The sequence below is a fragment of the Micropterus salmoides genome, unplaced genomic scaffold, assembly GCF_014851395.1.
Source record: "Micropterus salmoides isolate LMB-PRFRI ecotype aquatic unplaced genomic scaffold, ASM1485139v1 Ms_hic_scaffold_1, whole genome shotgun sequence".
NCBI classification, from domain to species: domain Eukaryota; kingdom Metazoa; phylum Chordata; class Actinopteri; order Centrarchiformes; family Centrarchidae; genus Micropterus; species Micropterus salmoides.
Genome location: NW_024040040.1, coordinates 10,421,463 through 10,439,554, shown reverse-complemented (window position 1 = coordinate 10,439,554; position 18,092 = coordinate 10,421,463). Strand labels below are relative to the sequence as shown.

Here is an 18,092-nt window from a genome sequence, read left to right as displayed (position 1 = left end):
GAGGAAGTTAATTAGAGTAACTAAGTTCAAGTATGTTTTCAATTGTGGGGTCTTCTTGGCCTTGTTCCGATGTACCTGGCCGTATTGGCCCATTTTTCCTGCTTCTAACACAACTTTGAGGACACAATGTTTACCTGCTGCCTAGTATGTCCCACCCACAACAGGTGCCATGATAATGATATAATCAGTGTTATTCACTATACCTGTCAGTGGTCATAATGTTATGGCTGATTGGTGTATGCCAATTTTGGCTTGTTGTTGGCCCCAAGTGGACAAAAAAAATCAATGAATGTAGGTTTAGGTATACCTTTATTGTATGCTTAGTATACTCCAATACATTTATTCTGAGGCCCTACACACTTTTTCACTTACTGCCTGATTACAGCTCCTCTCAGGATGCTTGATTGACATCTCCCTCCCTCTCCTACCAGTTTTCAGTGCGGGAAATATTTGTATGTTTACTGTTTGCTTTTACTTTACCTTATTCCTGCTGTCCACAAGTTATGTTACACATCTACTCAGTTATAATTCCAACCTTATACCTAAATATAGCTTTTTGTTGCATGTTCATTCAAACAGGGTCAAAGAAGTAAAGGAAATAGGGACATGACAAAAACAGATTGAAAATATGGTAGGTTTTTTGCTCACACTAGTGGTGTTTTGCTCAGTAGTGATGACCAAGCGGTCATGATTTGCTCACCGTCAATTCAGACGTCCAGACCGCTCCAATAACGACAACTTGTTTGCCATGACGCATTCAACAAGAGCAGTTGGTGTTTTCGGTGATTTCAGAAGGCACCCTGCTGTCTGACAGACTGTCTGTAATTACAATCCTCTCCAACTAGAGCCGTGTGTGTGTGTGTGTGTGTGTGTGTGTGTGTGTGTGTGTGTGTGTGTGTGTGTGTGTGTGTGTGTGTGTGTGTGTGTGTGTGTGTGTGTGTGTGTGTGTGTGTGTGTGTGTGCGAGAGAGAGAGAGAAAAAGACAGAACAAAGTAGACAGAGAGCAATATGTGCTGAAAACCTTAGATCTTTGTACCATGTACATGTTAGATGGTTTTCTTCCCTCACCTTGACGCACACATATCGACGGTACAAACTGACCACTAGAGGCCAGGCCAGCTACGGCAACTTAAAGCTAATGGGTGAAATGGATTTGTGAAAATTTCTCCTTCCTTTACCCTCACTAACTCAAACTGCAGGAACATTTCAGTTACGATTAAGTTTACCAAATCATCCTTTAATATATTTTCCCTCCCACCCACCTGGGTATAAGTTAGAATAAAAGAAACAATACAAATTGCAAATTAGCATGTGCTTCTTCTCCAGGTCAGGTGCGTAGTGCATAAGAACATCACTTTTGTCACCACCATCTTGGCCTCACCATAGCAACCCCCCTCCTTCTCCCACACACGCACACACACACACACACACACACAGGTCCTTAAGCAGGCTTTTTGTTCTATCCTTAGCCTCCCCCTCCTGTCTTCTCCTCTCCCTTCATTTTTCCTCTCTCCACTCGCTCCCCCCTCCTCAGTGTGCCCAAATACTGACTGCCATTTTACCCAGAGAGCTGTGGAACCAGGGGCTCTGCTTTGCATCTTAGTGTATGACTCAAGCTGCAGAGATAGCCGCCACACACACACATTCAGACACATAGTGCTTACTCCTGGTCTGAGTTGACCTGTCAGACCCTGCACGGACAGAAAGAGCTTCCCTCCGGCGTTTTCACATCTCTTTGGACCATGTTTCCTGAATATGTGAGTAGTAGATAGAAGTAAACTGGTGTAATAATGGTGTACATACTTGTTAAATGTTAGATGAATGAATTGTGGTCATATTAGTGGTAGAAATCCTTAAATTCATATGTAAGAATTAACAAAAGGTATTATTTTAACTAAATTGGTTAATAGTGGTACAAATAGTTCTTTAGGTGACGTTAAAGTTATAAAGACGGGTTTGTAGTTAACATATAATAACAATGGCTTAGTGGTAAAATAATCAATGGTGCAATGGTAATATAATGTGTTAAAACATTTTGATACATAGTGGTAAAAGAGAGTCTGCAGTTACTTATTATTATTCATTATTTTTGATGTTGTGTTTGAAAGGTTCCCCTTTTGCTGTTGCTATTATGCTCAAAAATGTGGCTCATGATATAATTTATTGTTAAAATTACTAATTAATGTGCCATCAGTTTGTATGTTTTCAGGCCTCAGCAGGGAAAAGAATTGAAAGTTAACGTGTGCAGGTCTTTCAAATTCTAAATGTAAAAGTACAGGCCTACTTTCAGATCAGCAGCTAATTAGATTCTCCTTCATCCCAATTTCTTTGTGAACATTTTGTAAAGTCCTCTGTAACCAGCCCTGCCAGCGTCCTCGTCACCCAGTTCAAATGCATTATTTAGATGGAAAAAAGTTATTTGCTGCCATGGCTCTTTTTAAAAAAAAATCATGTAGTTAAACAGTTGGTTAGACTGTTGCATTTCCTTCAGCAGCTAAACGAAGCGTTAGGTTGTTTAGAGAGACAGCTGAAGTGGGATTAAGAAGCACAGCGTCACGTTGGAAGTGTCTACAGCTAAGAGCAGTGATTTGGCCTGCAGTCTGGCCTCAAGGAACCTAAAAGCCTGCTAAGCCTGTTGATAACATTCACCTCCTTTCATAGGTTATTGAAAGTCATCACAGTTAACAGTCATGCTTAACATTGTGATCATTCTATTGGATTTAAGAAGTGAGGTGTCCCTCTGGGCTGATCACTGTAGTCTCCTTTACTGATTCAGGCAACACCTGTTGATATTGCAGTCATTATTATTGTATCTCATATCAGGGACACATGATTTGTTTTGTTGTAAAGTTTAAAGTTGGTCTTGTCTAAGCTTCAAACTCTGTTAGCATGTGTGTGATTATACAATTATCCAAATGCACACAGACCTGTGAACCCCGTCAATACAAAATACAAAAGTATACATTTTTAGTACTACTCTGTAAAGCAGTCGGTTGTGCGGTTATAAAACAAAGTGAAACAGTGTGACCTACGTCCTGTATATTATGCAAGCTGGTTTATGTTGGCTGTGCAGAGTCAGGACAGAAACGTTTCACGTCCGTTCCAAACAGGATTTCTAGATGTGTTCTAGTCCGCTCTGTTAAATATAGCAGGCTGTGGGAAGCTTTAAATATATATATATAGATGTCCATGGAGCTACATTTGATATTGTCAGTCACAGTTTTCTGTTATAGTTCTGTTAAAGTTTTTACCAAATCATCACTTACAAATCTGGCAATTTTTGGCAGGCTGGCGTGTAAGTTGGATTTGGAAATGACTTTGTAGAAAATGCTTCCCCTGCCAAGAAGACATGTAACCATGTCAGTCCTGTTAGAGGATGTGCTGTCCTGGCTCCTCAGTCAAACACCCTGATTAGGAGTTGGGACCTTGAGTGTGATTAGAAAGTATGTGAACAGGAAAACTAAAGGCAGTGTAACACATTAAATATGGTAACATATAAATATATCAATAATAAAATGGTAAATCTATTCAATTGAAGTACACTTTTGTTATTGTAAATGATGATAAATACACCACACTTAAACTGTATATGTGTTTGTGTGTGTGTGTGCAGTTTAAGTTAGTGGCAAGGCAATGATAGTGATAAAACACTTGGGTGGGGTATTTTAGATATATATATCTGTTTTGGTATTTAACAACCTCTTTAGATTCCGTATTGCTCGTTTGTGTACATCCCTCAGGTGTGTGTGAGATCGCAGCATGCATACGGTCCGGGCAGGGGTGTGGGAACCCCAGCCCCCGTCTAAATATGTCTCGCCCCTTCCTCCACCACCCTCGTCCAACTTACGCCTTGCCCATGTGACCACAGCCTCTCCGGCCAAGCGGATCACCTTCTACAAAAGCGGCGACAGCCAGTTCGGGGGGCGTCAGGATGGCAGTCCACAAGCGCAGCTTCAAATGCTTTGACGCCCTGCTGGACGACCTTTCCCAAAAGGTTGGGTGTGACTGCTCTCAGAGCTGTGATGTAGATATTTCTTTTGAAGTTGACTGTGTAGATGCATCTGGACTGTTCTCAACTTGGCAACAGATCTGCTTCTTGAAATTTTCACCTTCTGGTAGAGATTCCTCTTATTATTTTGGGAAAAACTATTTTAAATGTTTTATATTGGTAATGTAATTTATGAGATGTAATGGTAGATACGTGTGTGTCCACATATAGGTGCCCCTGCCCTTTGGCGTGCGGACTGTGACCACTCCCCGCGGCATCCACGCCATCAAACACCTGGAGCAGCTCCAGGACGGCGGCTGCTACCTCTGCTCTGACCGTCGCCAGGCTAAGCCAGTCAACATGGAGCTGTCCAGCAAACGCCCAGGCATCTGGTACCATCACAGCCGTAGGCCCCAGCGGCCCGAAACCTCGTCCGCAGCACCGCCCGGCCATTTGCCTTACAGGCAGCGACGGATCCTGCTGGTGAAGAACAGCGAACCTGGGATGAGGAGGAGCGTGGTGCTGAGCAGGAGGTCGACCCGGAGCCTGCGGGCCTTTCTTGATGAGGTGTCTGAGGTGATGCAGTTTCACGTACGCAAGCTGTACACTGCAGAGGGACGCAGGGTAGGAAGTGTTTTTTTTTTTTTTAATGTGTGGTCAAGATTTAGAGTGTGTTCTGTATTGAAGATGACACCCTGTGTAGTGAAAACTCCTGACACTGTGAATCTGTTTCCAGATTGACAGCGTGCAAAGCCTGGTGGCTTGTCCTGGTGTGTTGGTGTGTGTCGGCCGGGAAGCCTTCAGCCCATTGCTGGTAAACTTCATCAGCAAGAGCTCAGAGGAAAAACTGCCTGGTCTGAGCAGCCGGTCCCCAGGCCTTGGCCCCAGGACTCCTGGAAACGGGGCCCGATCTCCTGCTGTTCAAGGACCAAGATCCCCACCTCACGGAGCTCAGTCCAGAGCCAGCGAATACAATGAAGGGCATGAAAGCAAGAAAAATGGTAATGGCGGTAAGTTATTTGGTCTTCACAAAATGTATAATGTATATACACATTCACAAACCTCAATTTCAACTGCAGACCTAAAATAACTAAAGGAGTAAGAATGAAGTTACATTTACATTTGTTTTTCTCTCTCTCTGTTTAGTTAACTTTGGTCTAGAAACCAAAAAAAGCATCATCCACCCTCGTTCAGATTCCTCAAACCGCTCCACCCGTTTCTCCTTGTCTTCAGAGAAGTCATACGGCAATGGTGTCAGCACCTACTCCCAGGCCAGGCCGGCTATTATGAACGAGGACATTGAAAAGCGTGTCCTGGTCAATAAAGATGGCAGCCTCTCAGTAGAGATGAGGGTGCGTTTTCGCCTACAAAATGACGAGACCCTCCAGTGGTCTACCCAAATCAAAAAATCCCCATCGCTGACCAATGAATGTTGCCCCCTGAGCCAGGCTCAGCCCAGTTACCTGCAGCAGGGTCAGTCAGAGAGCTGCTCTGACCCTGATTCCACATCCTTTGACCCTGAGTGTGTGGATTATTCCAACCAACCGCTGCAGTGTTCATTGGAGGGGAACAGCTGCCCCTGCTGTTACCAGAGACAGGAACAGAAGTATGACTTGTGGGAAAACCCAGTACACAGCTACAAACGCCCTCCTGTCCCTCCCCCACGTGCACCCAGCCACACCCACACTATGACGAGACACACACACTCATCAAGCTCATCTTCATCATGTAATTCGAGGAGGGTGGTGCGCTGTCGAGCACAGCTCTCCAGCTGCGGAGGGGGCTCAGGTTCAGAGCAGAGCCAACTTGTCCAAGAGGAGATGTGTGTGACACAGCAGGTTGAGCGCAGGGTAGAGGTGGAGCAGGATGGAGACACCCACGTAGAGGTGTGCAAGGTGAGCCGATGCTGCAGCCGCAACCTACGACCACTTAGCCGGAAGTCAGTGGAGGATGAGCTACTGATGGAGGAACAGGGGGAGCGTCCTTTTTCTACAGTCAGCAGCTCCTCACGTGTCCTGCAATCGCTGAAGGAGGACCTGGATGATGACCTGCCCCCCAGCGCCTCACAGTGCTGCCATAGCAATGAACCATCCCCGTCCCCATCCTTCGTGACAGACCTGAATGACGAACCAGCGAGCAGCGTCTTGGCAGGTTCCATCCACTCTACCGACCACAAGGAGGGGGAAGAGAGAGGAAGCAGGGCGGTATCTGCAGCCTCTTCCTGTCACTGTGGAGCAGCTGAAGCAGAGGAGATGGATCAGGCTTCCAGCTCCATGTCTAAAAGGAGCAGGTTATCTTGCAGGTCCAGCAAAGCCAAGATCCCAAACTCAGAGGAAGAGGCAGTTGCAGATGATGAGGACGAAGAGCTAAAGAGGGTTGCAAGTGGCTTGTCTGGTCACACAGGACTTTCTGCAGGCTCTCTGCAGTCAGGGCCATCCAGTGTATGTCCTAACTGTGGAGGCTGCAAACGTCCGGTCGACTCTGTGTCCAATAGCAGAGCATCACAGAGGTCCCATCATTCCCCCCGAGCCTCTCCAAAGCCTGCCACACCTCTCTCCAACCAAGAGAATGCCGATAACAACAGTGATGATGACGGCTCAGATGTTTCGGCTGTGTCAACGCAATCCAACAAGACCAACCTCTCCAAACACGGGCGCTTTTCTGCAATGTCAGATGTCCCGGAGGGCCGAGCATCTAGTGCCATGTCCACGACGTCCAATCCTGAGGCAACAGGAAAAGGGGAAGAAAGGGCTCCTAGCGCCGCCTCAGCCACAAGCCACAGGTCCAATAGATCACACAAGTCTGGCTGTAATGAGGAGGAGAGGAGCCCCAGTGCCATTTCGGCTCAGTCCAACCTGTCTGCCAAGTCAAGGAAGTCTCACAAGTCTAAGTGCAGCAGCACAGCAGAAGTCAGGACAAGACAGGAAGCAGAGGGAGAGAATGCTGTAGAGAGAGCACTTAGCTCCTTGTCAGCCAAATCTGGTGCGTCGGTCAAGTTAAGTATACAGTTTGCCTCCCCGACTGATTGTGAAGAGGATGACACAAACCAAAGAACTCTCAGCGCCCTCTCTGTTAAGTCTAATGCTTCTGTCAAACCTGACAAGGCAGAAAGACCTGAAAGTGTCCTGTCTGCTAAATCAGCTAAATCAACTCAATCGAATGTGTCAGCAAAGTCCGGCACATCTCGCAGGTCCACTTGCAGTCATTGTGTGAGAGCAGTATCTCCAGGTGATAAGGCAGCAGGTGAACCCGTTATCGAAGCAACAGGACTGGAAGAAGGAACGCAGGCAGAGGCGAGAACAGCCAGTGCTATGTCAGCCAAGTCCAATCTATCTGCCAAGTCTCATAAATCCCATAAGTCCACCAAAGCTGCAGAAAGGTCACTTTCTCCCAGGTTGGAAACTGGAGGAGATGGAGAAGAAAGTAAAGCGAGTCAAATGTCAGTTAAATCTAACTTGTCTGTTAAGTTTTCAAAGTCATGCAAGTCTAACTGTCATGTCAATGAAACTGCAGAATCTCCAATATTAGGGGCAGCTGAAGTAAAAGAAAATGAGATGGCAGAAGAGGAAACACAGCAGAGGCCTGAAAGTGTAACTAAATTGGAAAATAAAGAGAGGGCAGCCAGTGCAGGGTCCTCTAAATCTCATAAATCCGCCTGTAATGAGAGCGCAGGAGCAAGTTCTGAGACAGAAGACAATACAGGAGGCGGTGAAAAGGCTGAAGACCGGGCTGCTAGTGCTTTATCCGGTAAATCAGCTTCCTCTGCAAAGTCTCAGCACCCAGATTGTGACGCATGTTCAAGAGTGGCCTCTCCAGCTGAAGGCACAGGGAAGACAGAGGTGGACAGCATGGAGGACAGAACCCACAGCGCCCTGTCAGGGAAATCGCATACCTCTGCCAAGTCTTCAAAATCTCAGAAGTCAAACCGCACAGTGGCATCACCAAATGAAGAAGAGAAGCAAAATGAAAATCAAGAGAGCGTGTCTAGTGCCATGTCTGTAAAGTCAAAATCTTCAGTGAGGTCCAGCACTTCTCACAAGTCAAACTCGAGCAAGAATCTCAAATCGGTGTCACCAAGTCCAAATGCTATCACCATTAAAACATCAGAAGGGGTCGATGAGGAAGAAAATGAGACAACAGTGAGGGCACCGAGTGCTGCATCAGCAAAGTCAGGGAAATCTAAAGTTTCATCTGCTTCATCCAATCATAACAAAACAGCTGATATTGCTGTTATTGAAACAGTAGATGCAGATGAAAAGGTTGAGGAAGACAACGCACCAAGAAGTAAATCTTCTGAACAATCTGGCCAAATGCTTGCACGCAAAAGCACGCGTTCCCCACGGACCCATTCACCCAAAGCTCCAGCTGTATCCCCCAGCGGTGCCTTGTCAGTTCACTCCACAACCCCTGCTAAATCTGGCAGATTGAAATGCTGCTGCGGAGCAGCTTCAGCACTTGAAAGGGCAAAAAAGGAAAAGGAGGGTGAGGATAAGGAGGTGGAGAAAAAGGAAGATAACGACGAGCTGAAAAGTGAGGAGGCTTCAGAGCGGCCTGCCAGCATCCTGTCGTCCTCAACCAAAAGACACAGGAGAGAATCAGGAGGCACGGAGCAACCGCTAAGTCGAAATTCATCGGGGTCAGTCTCTCTGGGGTTGCCAGATGACCAAGAAACACCTGACTCAGACAGTGGCAAGTCTGGTGTTTCGTTTCACATAAACACTGACCGTAGGAGCAGAGTGAATACAGCAAATCTTGATGTCCCCAAAAACATAGAGCAGTCCGCTATGGATGAAGACGAGGAGGGAACAGGGTCCAGCTGTAATGGAAGTAAAAGCACTTTATCTCAAAATCCTCCAGCCATTGATATCCCTACTATTGAAACCACAGCGGGGAGTGAGGATAAAAGTGAAGAAGGTGGAGAACTAAAAACAAAAAGAGCGGCCAGTACATTTTCAGCCAAAAGCAGCAGGTCTCACAAGTCTTCTTGTAACTGCAGTGTCAAAGCAGCAGCTCAGCTGCTCGACAATAAGTCCAAAGAACAACATACTAGTGCTAGCTCGACAAAAGCTAGTAATCTGGACGCCCCGGTCAACAGGACCTCATCTGCAATGTCATCACCAAGTGCTAAAGTTCGGAGCAAATCCCCTGCAAGTGCCAGCTCTAAAAATGCCAATGTAGGAGAAGTAACTGTTGAGGATTCAGCAAATAACTACACCGAAAACCAGGCTGCCAGAAGACCAGCTAGTAAGGCCAAAGGGAAAGATGATATTGCAGACAACAAGGTAGACAGTGTCCTCTCCAAGAGTCCCTGTTGTCTCAAGCCTGAGTCGGCAGCTTCGGCTCACTCAGGCTCAAAGGAGAGCAAAGGCGGGAAGGCCAAATCCAGTGGCAGTGTCAAGACATCGAATTCTCAAAAGAAAGAAACGCCTATCAAATCCCCAAGCCCCTGTTCTTTACACAGCTCCAGACCAGGTAGCAAAATGGAAACGGACAGTCAGAGCACCCTGTTTCACTCCCTGTCCGCTGCTGACCTGCTGAAGGAAACCATGGCTGCTGCGCGTCCACCCAGCCAACAGACGACGGCCAGCAAAACCAGCGACAAGCCAAGGAGCGAGAAAAGTGGGAGGCATCAGAGGAGGAACAGGAACCAGGCGGATCTGGAGGAGGTGCTGGACTTGACACCTGCCTTTCTGCCCAACGCTTCCCCTAATGAGGTGGTCAGTGACTGGCTGCGGAGCATTCCCACTGACAGCAGCATGCTCGCACTTGGTGATGAGCTGAATGACGAAGAGGAGGGGCAGGAGAAGGTGGCGGAGGAGAGACATGTTGATGAGGGGAACGAGGAAGAGGTGGAGCAGGAGGGGGTGGTGGAAGACAAACTTGGTGAGGAGCTGAACGAGGAAGAGGTGGAGCAGGAGGGGGTGGTGGAAGACAAACCTGCAGAAGAGGAGGAAGTTGAGGCTGAAGAGGAAGAAGAGAAAGAGGAGCAAGCTGAATGTGATGCAGCAGAGGAGGAGAAGAGTTCAGATCCAGCTCCGGTTAAGGCAGTGGGGGCTTCTTCCCGCCCCAGCGCTCTGTTGTTGAGCGGCGAGTCTCTGCCCAGGAACTGGCAGTCTTCAGCTGCGGTGATGAAAGTTCTTCTGAGCTCTTCTCTGGGTCGATGTCAGAGCATGCCTGAGGTAAGCCAGTGACCATATGCGAAGGACTTTTAAGCTGCGTTTACACTGCAGGCCTTAATGCTAAATCCCGATTTATTGCTAAGATCTGATTTTTTTGATTGACTGTTCACATTATTTGGTTAATGTGGCCCGTATCAGCACGCTTTCATACAAAAGTAAACATGGAGGCCACTCGTTATTTTCTTTCCTGACAGAGTTTCGACAGCTCTGCCTCTGATAGGTTAGGGTTGGTTAAGGTTAGGATTAGGGTGGGGTTAAGGTTAACCAATGAGAGGCAGAGTAGGGGACAGGACTTAACGCAAAGCCGGTGTCAAATGAGAGTTGTCGAGACTCTGACAGGGTTTTGCAACATGTGCATGCTAGTTGTCCGGGTAGTGCTTATACACACTGTACAGAGACAGTAATAAAGGCAATAAAAAGTTGTTAAAAACTTTCATAAATCAGGAGAAATACGAAAAATCAAGAGAGTTGTGATCCCGGGAGGGATCGCAAAGGGAAAAGATCCGATCTTCTTCGTCACCTATGAGCAAAAAGATCTGATTTGTGTCACTTTGGTCTGCAGTGTGAACGCAGCCTTTCTCTACATGATCATGTAACAAAACATTTCCTATTCTATTTTGTGGAATTATTACAAAAAAGGAATCAAGGTTCCGGCGTTAGGATGAAACTGTTAAAGCTACATCTAACAACTATTTGCAATATAATGAATAAGAGCTTTTTTGTCAAACCAATAGTCTAAAACCCAAAGATATTTAGTTTAATATTATAAAAAACTGTCATTTGAGAAGCTGGAACAAAGGATGTTTGATAAATAACTTGAGCAATTCAAAATGTTTCAGTAATTGACTAATTCATTATTTTTTTTGGCAATATCTATATTCTCCGCTGTCTTCTGTAGGTGTCTCCAGTTTATGGTCGTAGACTGAGCACATCAGCTAGGGGGCTCCTGGACTGTTTGGCTCAGCTCCAGCTCATTGACCCTGCAGTGAGCCCATGCTGTGAGCAGCAGAAGGACCGCAACCAGCAGTATGAGGACATTATGACCATCCTTCAATCCCTCTGGCTCACTGAACCCAAGGACATTGAGGCCACTGAGGTCAAGGATATTGGCAAAGATCAGGTGACTCCACCGAGGTCCTCATCTGGGGTGGATATGAGCACTGGCTCCGGCGGATCAGGGAAGGAGGATGGAAATAAAGGTGGAGATGAGACGACGCAAAACAAAACAAAAGAGACAGACTCTTTACATGAGGATGAGGGGGCGGAGAAGGTTGTAGAAGAGGAGGAGGAAGGAAATGCAGAGGCACAACACAAGGAAACTAAGTCAGAACCAGAGGAGATATCGACAGAGCAAGCTAAGACAGACATAGCAGAGGAGCTGGTACAGAGTGAAGAACAAAGTACAGTCCCTCCAAGTCTGGACAGCCCAAAAGCCTCTGACAATCCCTCATCATCAGACAAGAGCTCTGCTAATGACAGCTCAAAATCCCCCACTGATAACGAGACGCTGGAGGACTCCAGCTCAGGCACGCCCCCGACTGTCCTGCGAGCACCTTTGTCAAAAAGACCATCCCAAGACCCTGATCCGAGGTGGGTCCTGCACCTCCTGAAGAAGCTGGAGAAACAGTTCATGAACCACTACATTAACGCCATGGCGGAGTTCAAAGTTCGTTGGGACCTGGACGACAGCCTCATCCTGGACACCATGATATCTGAGCTGAGGGAAGAGGTGAGCCGTCGCATCCAGAGCAGCATTGAACGCGAGATGAGGAAGATTCAGGGTCGTGCCGGCAGAGGTGGCAGGTCGCCCCGGCCGCCGCAAGGTGGGAACCTCTCCAGGGAGTCCACCATGACAGACAGAAGGCGTCAAATGTTGAAGGTAATTCCACCACAAATCCTTTTTCATAAAACAAGAAACTGCTGCTTGTAAGGCAGAAAGATAACGTTTGATTTATTTTTCAGATCATGAAGAATCAGTCGGTGAAAACTGGAGACTCCCTCAGCGATGGTGAGATGACGGGTGAGTTCAGCGACCAGCGAAGCGATGATGAGTATTGCCCCTGTGACGCTTGTGTCCGCAAGAAAATGGCCGCCCGGCCGCTCAAAACAAACCCGATGGCAGCCGAGGCACCGGTGATGATGGAGTTCGACCTCCTGAAGATACTGCAGCTAAAGAAAAGCCCATCACCTGTGCCTGCAGACGTGCCACAACCTGCAAAGGGGGAAGATGATACCGTGGTTGTAGATGAGCAGGGGAGGAATTTAGAGGTTCTGCAGGAGGAAGAGGAGGAGGATGAAACTAAAGAGGATATCAAAGCTGATGAAATAGGAGAAGAAGTAGAAGGGGGAGAGGCAGGAGAAGAGGAGGAAGTAGGAGCAGAAAATGAGGGAAATAGGTTGGGCGATGAGGAGCAGGAAGAGGAAGAAGCAGGTGGTGAGGAAGCTGAGGTGGTAGAGACATCCGAAAATGGAGAGAAGGAGGGAGAGGAGGAGACGGAATGCCAGTGCCAGTGTGCCAGACATGAGGAGGAGAGCGACAAAGCAGAAGAGTCAGAGGAGGGAACAGCAGAAGGAGAGGATGCTGCAGAAACTAGCGACAAGACAGGTGAGGATGAGACAGCAGAGGATGAAGAGAGAGCAGGGGAGGAAGAGGGAGAGAACGCAGAGAATGAAGGGGAGACAGGGGACAATGATGGAGAGGAGGAGTGTGCAGAGGTGGAAGAGTTTGAGGAAGAAGAAGAAACGACAGGCAGGGAAAGCGGAGAAGAAGAGGCAACTGGGGAAACGGAGGACGACGGGGCTGCAAGAAATGAGGCAAACGAAGAATCCACGGCGGTGGAGGAGTTTGTGGAGGGAAATGTCAGCGCTTCGGCTGAAGCGGGGGATGAAGACGATGGGGACGACGGCACCGGGGAGGGGGAGTCCCATGAAGACGAAAAGGGAGGAGAGAGTGAAGAACCGCAAGGGGAGGCATCAGAGGAAGAAAGAGCCTCACTACAGGTAGGATGAATCAAATACAAAATAACTTTAATCAGTAATCATTCTGAGGCAAGAAAAGACGAGATTAACTTTCAGCTAAAATTGAACCAAAACACTATGTGTACACAAAAGTTAACTGCTGAGATCTGGGAACGCTGCAACATAATGCCTGCTAATCAGGCGGGTTAACGAACACGATCAAACAAATTTTATTTTGAAGAAAAAAACACAGGAAAGCGGGAAAATGACTACCCAAGCTGCGTGTTTTAAAACATCCATCACAGTTTACAGACCGACTTCCTGGCTCAACTTCGAGATGCCGTATTTGCTGTAGTCTGGCACACACACCGTTTTCCGGTAACTATGTAAACTCTAAATAAATGGGTTATAACATAAACAACATTTATAAAGTAGTTACAGATAGATAGAGACAGAGATATGAGGGCTTTTTAAGAAACAAAATGGATGATCAAAGAAATAATGAGTGATGAAACTATAATAAACTGATACAGTTGGTACAAAGATGAACATTTATAAATTATTACATTTATTAATGAAATATTTGTTATATTTTTATAAATACTTGCTTCTTTACTCTCTGTGACAACTGAGCAAACTCATCTGTTCATAAAGACACGTTTTGAATGCAATTATGAACTATTTTAAATCCGACTGTCAATCATGTGTATTAACAGTTAAAAACAAACTGTGAGAATTTGTTCTGTGTTATACTGTTATCAATTATATATTAACTTATTATGCAGCAGTTATACAATTGATGACAAATACATTTATTAACTGTTCACACTTACTGCGTAGGGGAAGGGGTTTTCAAGTAAAGCGTTCCCCGGTTTCCTTTCCAATGAGTGAAGTATTTTTAATCTGAAAGTTTAATAGCGGTGTGGTCTGCTATAAGATGACTATTAACTTAAACACAAAATTTGTTCTTTGAAGTAACTGTTTTTTTAAATTAGGTTGGATCACATAAGGGACTGTTCTAGTTATGTACGCCAATTTGAGCACCACAGAGCGCCTGCACATGGCTGCAGCGTTAACGTCTACTGTACCTTAAAGAGTAAGCTGACCTACATCAGCTCTATCACTAATGCTAAGCCTGTGGGAAAAGATAATCTCGCTATCCAATTACACAGACTGAACTGTAACAGACAGACTGTTTAACTGCAAAAAGCTTCTGTGTAACAGGTTCTCATACTTTAAATCATTGTGATTCATCTAATTTATGGACCAATCCTGTCACCAACATGTAGCAGCAATTATTGACCCAGTAGTGCCCAATTTGGGTAATTACAATTACTTAGATAATTTTCTTGTCATCTTGTTTAACCCTCAGGGTCAGGGGGTGACAGAGGGAGAGGAGGCCGACGCCGAAGACTCAGACACTGACAAACGTCCAAGTGACACCAGTGCGGACGAATCTGGACGTGAGGGGGCTGGAGCCACAGGAGACGAGGAGGAGAAACAGGGCGCAGGAGATGGAGATGAGGTTGTGGAAGATGCTGTTGAAGAGTTCAAGCCTGAGGAAGAGGAGGAGGGAGCGGTTAAGAGAAACAGCAGGGAGGATGGCGCTCTCCTCCATCAGTTCACCAGGACCTCGGTGGAGTCCCAGCCCGGCTCCTTGGAGGAAATTAACACAGATTCACCTCAAAACCCTGTAAACTCCACAGAAGTGCCCAAAATGGCTGCTGATGTATCCACTGGTGGTGGTACGGGCCAGAGGAGGAGCCGGTCGCCGGCCAGGGTCAAACGGCGCAAACCCAAAGAGAGTGACGTGGAACTGGATCACTCTTAACTCGCACAGAAACAAAACCTTATGATGCACAGACTTCAGAAGGTTCCCATAAACCCTTGCTCTGTCTGTGACTACACGGGTAGATTTATGTAGGTTAAAAAAAGCTGTTACTGAAAACAAAGACTCAAACACTTGAAGCACTTTATCACTCCAGATCCAGTGTAGGAGGAGTCACAGTGAATAACATGTAGAAACTTGAAACCACATCCTTATCCTACTTAATTATATGAATTATATTTGTAATGGTTATTTATATATTTTTTAAGTTAATTGTATGAATGACGATATATGACTATTTCTGTACTGTATGTGTATGAATCAGGTATATTTTTGAAAACAAAACAACTGACACCTATGAGTGTATTATGTAAACTCAGTTTTGTGTTCAGTGGACCACAGGTTTAATGATGTATTGAATCATAGAGCCATTAAGTTAACAAGTACCTCAGAGATATGTTAGATGTTAATTGACTGTTCCAGTAGTGTTCGCCAGAACCGGTGTGTTGATACTTGGTTTATGTATTAGGTCAATTCTCAATAAGTTGATGCTGTATTCTCAGGGGTTTGGACAGCCACTTTGCTCTTGAAAGGTAATCTCCTAGCCGTTACTTAACTACCTACTTAAATCTGTAGTCTGTAAAGAAGACCTCTGTTTATAATTGTACTCGAGCTCTGTGATGTAACCTGATTAACTTAAAGGAATAGTTCAACATTGTTGGTTTCTTGTCGAAGAGTTAGGTGAGAAGATTGATGCCTCTCTCTGCACCCTTAATTTGAAACTGAAGCCAGGCGACACTGTGCATAGCTTATTTTAGCTCAAAGACTAAAAGCAGGAGGAAAAAAACTAGCCTGGCCATGTCCAAAGGTCCAAATGGAATGAAATCTCTACCTCTACCAACACCTTTAAAGCTCACTAATTAATATGTTGTATATGGTTTGTTTGATTTGTACAAAAACAAAAATGTAAAAATGAGTTGTGGTGTATGGAGAGTTATGTGATAGGCTATATCTTAGTCATTTTCGTGACATTGCCAGGCCAGATGCAAGGTATTAATTTATTAACTTTAAGTTGTAGTTATTTAACCTCTGGACAGGCCCATTCCCATTATTTATGTCAGCTAAGCTAAGCTAATCGACTCCTGGCTGTAGTTTCATTTTTAGCATATAGAGATATCTAAGACAAGATTGATCTCACTCACTGCAAGAAAGTGAATTACCATATTTCCCAAAATGTTGAGCCATTCATTTAAGTACCTTTTGGATTACTTTCTACTTCAAATTACAAACAGTATTTTTGTAGCTTTATTGTATTATGTTTAAACTTTTGAATAGGTTTTCCCTTTAAACATGCTGATGAACTCTTATTATATACCATATAAATATTTATTTGTTTAGTCCAATTTACTTTACATGCATTTCCTTCCCAGGAATCCATTTAAAGAACTTGCACACCAGGGCACTATGTGACACTGAGCATATCTGTGTGTATCTACAGTAAATGCCAGGAGGCAAATGTCTGAATTTGATGTAAACCTTTTTCTGCAGCTTGTCTTTGGGGTGTGTTACATGCTGTAGATTCTGGTGGGGTTTGCATAACCAGCCATGTGGAACAACAGCGTGAAGCGTGTTACTGATGCCTTACTGTATCTATGGTTATATGAAGGTAGATCACAAACAGAGGAGTGAGATCACGGTGGCTGTCTTTTGTTTCCTGACATCTTCTCTCTCTGTGAGTGGCTCTACAGCAGAGTCAGAAAGCCTGTTAAAGAGACTGGAATGGATCAAAGCTGCTCTTTAAAATGCTGGAAAATATACTACATAAGACCCCGTAAGAGTATTTTATCTCATTTAACCCTGAACCAAGGTGAGTGAGCTCAGCTCCAGATTTATTCCCTAACAGTACTTTTAGAGCAGAGATGTTCTGCAAACGGTCAGTGTGTGTTCGTGCGTGAATGAGGCAAAATGTGTATCCCTTATTGCTTTGTTTGACAAAAAAACTACTGTTTGTGGGACCTAGAGGGTGTGTGTGTATGTGTGCCTATGCTGCTATTGGTCTCTTTGGCTGTCCATCAGTCTGTGGCATCAACAAGTGAACACAGTGTACCTAGAGCAAATGGATAAATGAATGTGATAATGTTAATATAAATAAATCAATAAATGCACAGGATGGTGATTCTCATATTATTTCACATCAGAGCGTGCAAACTAAAGTGTTGCTAGATTGGTGTATTTATCTTGATTCTAAAATGATTTAACCTGAGACCATTTGGGCTACATGTTACTTCACTCTGGTCTAATGTAACACATTTCAGGTTAGGCTTGAGTGCATATTTAGAACACTTTACCTTCAGCTACCTGTAGTGGTATCTATAGCTGATACTGTAGTTTTATGAAGTCTGTCTCTTAGATTAACAGGAATTGTTCAACATTTTGGGAAATGTGCTTATTTGCTTTTTTGCTGAGAGTTAGATGAGAGGATTGAAACGACTCTCGTAGCTGTGCAGTAACTATAAAGCCAGAACTAGGCCATTAGCTTACCTTAGCATAGAGTTTGAGCAGGAGCAGCAGCTATTCTGGCTCACTCCAAAGCTCAAACATATGCCTGTCAGCACCTCTAATGTTGCATTCAATGTGTAGAACAGGAAAACTGCCCATTATTACAACCATGGTTACCACCGCTAGCCTTGTAGTCACATCATCAAAAGTCTAAATTAGTCTAAAGTCTAAATTATTATCTTTTGCTGTGTTACCATTTGACTCTGTTCAAAATAAGCTGCTAGCTGCTTCCAGTGTTTATGCTAAGCTAAGCTAAGCTAAGCTAATCGCCTGCTGACTTTAGATTTAAAATTAGCATACAGTCCTGAGTTTCAAATTCTACATATAATGTAATTTGCTGTACACTCAGTACAGATTTCAATTCAAAGTTTGAATGTTGTTGATGTATTAACTAATTTCTACTGAAAAAAACAATTCATATAATAAAACTTCTGCGTCTTCTGCGGATAATGGTTATTATAAAAGATAGGGGTGGTGATGGCGCATAGATAAGATGCTTGCCTTTGGTGTGGGAGACCTGGGTTTCCCACTGTGAGACATCTACCATTGTGTCCCTGAGCAAGACACTTAACCCCTAGTT

General features: G+C 44.9%; 1 protein-coding gene across 1 annotated transcript; it reads left to right on the top strand.

Annotated features, from left to right (window-relative positions):
• Window positions 1–3,750: 3,750 nt before the first annotated feature.
• Window positions 3,751–16,297, top strand: rp1l1a (rp1 like 1a). The gene is given in 9 exon segments (XM_038735365.1): window positions 3,751–3,918; window positions 3,920–3,994; window positions 4,220–4,612; window positions 4,725–4,989; window positions 5,135–10,167; window positions 11,066–12,046; window positions 12,130–12,732; window positions 12,820–13,167; window positions 14,498–16,297. Coding segments are annotated over 9 exon segments (8,316 nt in total). The 5' UTR covers window positions 3,751–3,759; the 3' UTR covers window positions 14,957–16,297.
• The last annotated feature ends 1,795 nt before the right edge of the window (window positions 16,298–18,092 follow it).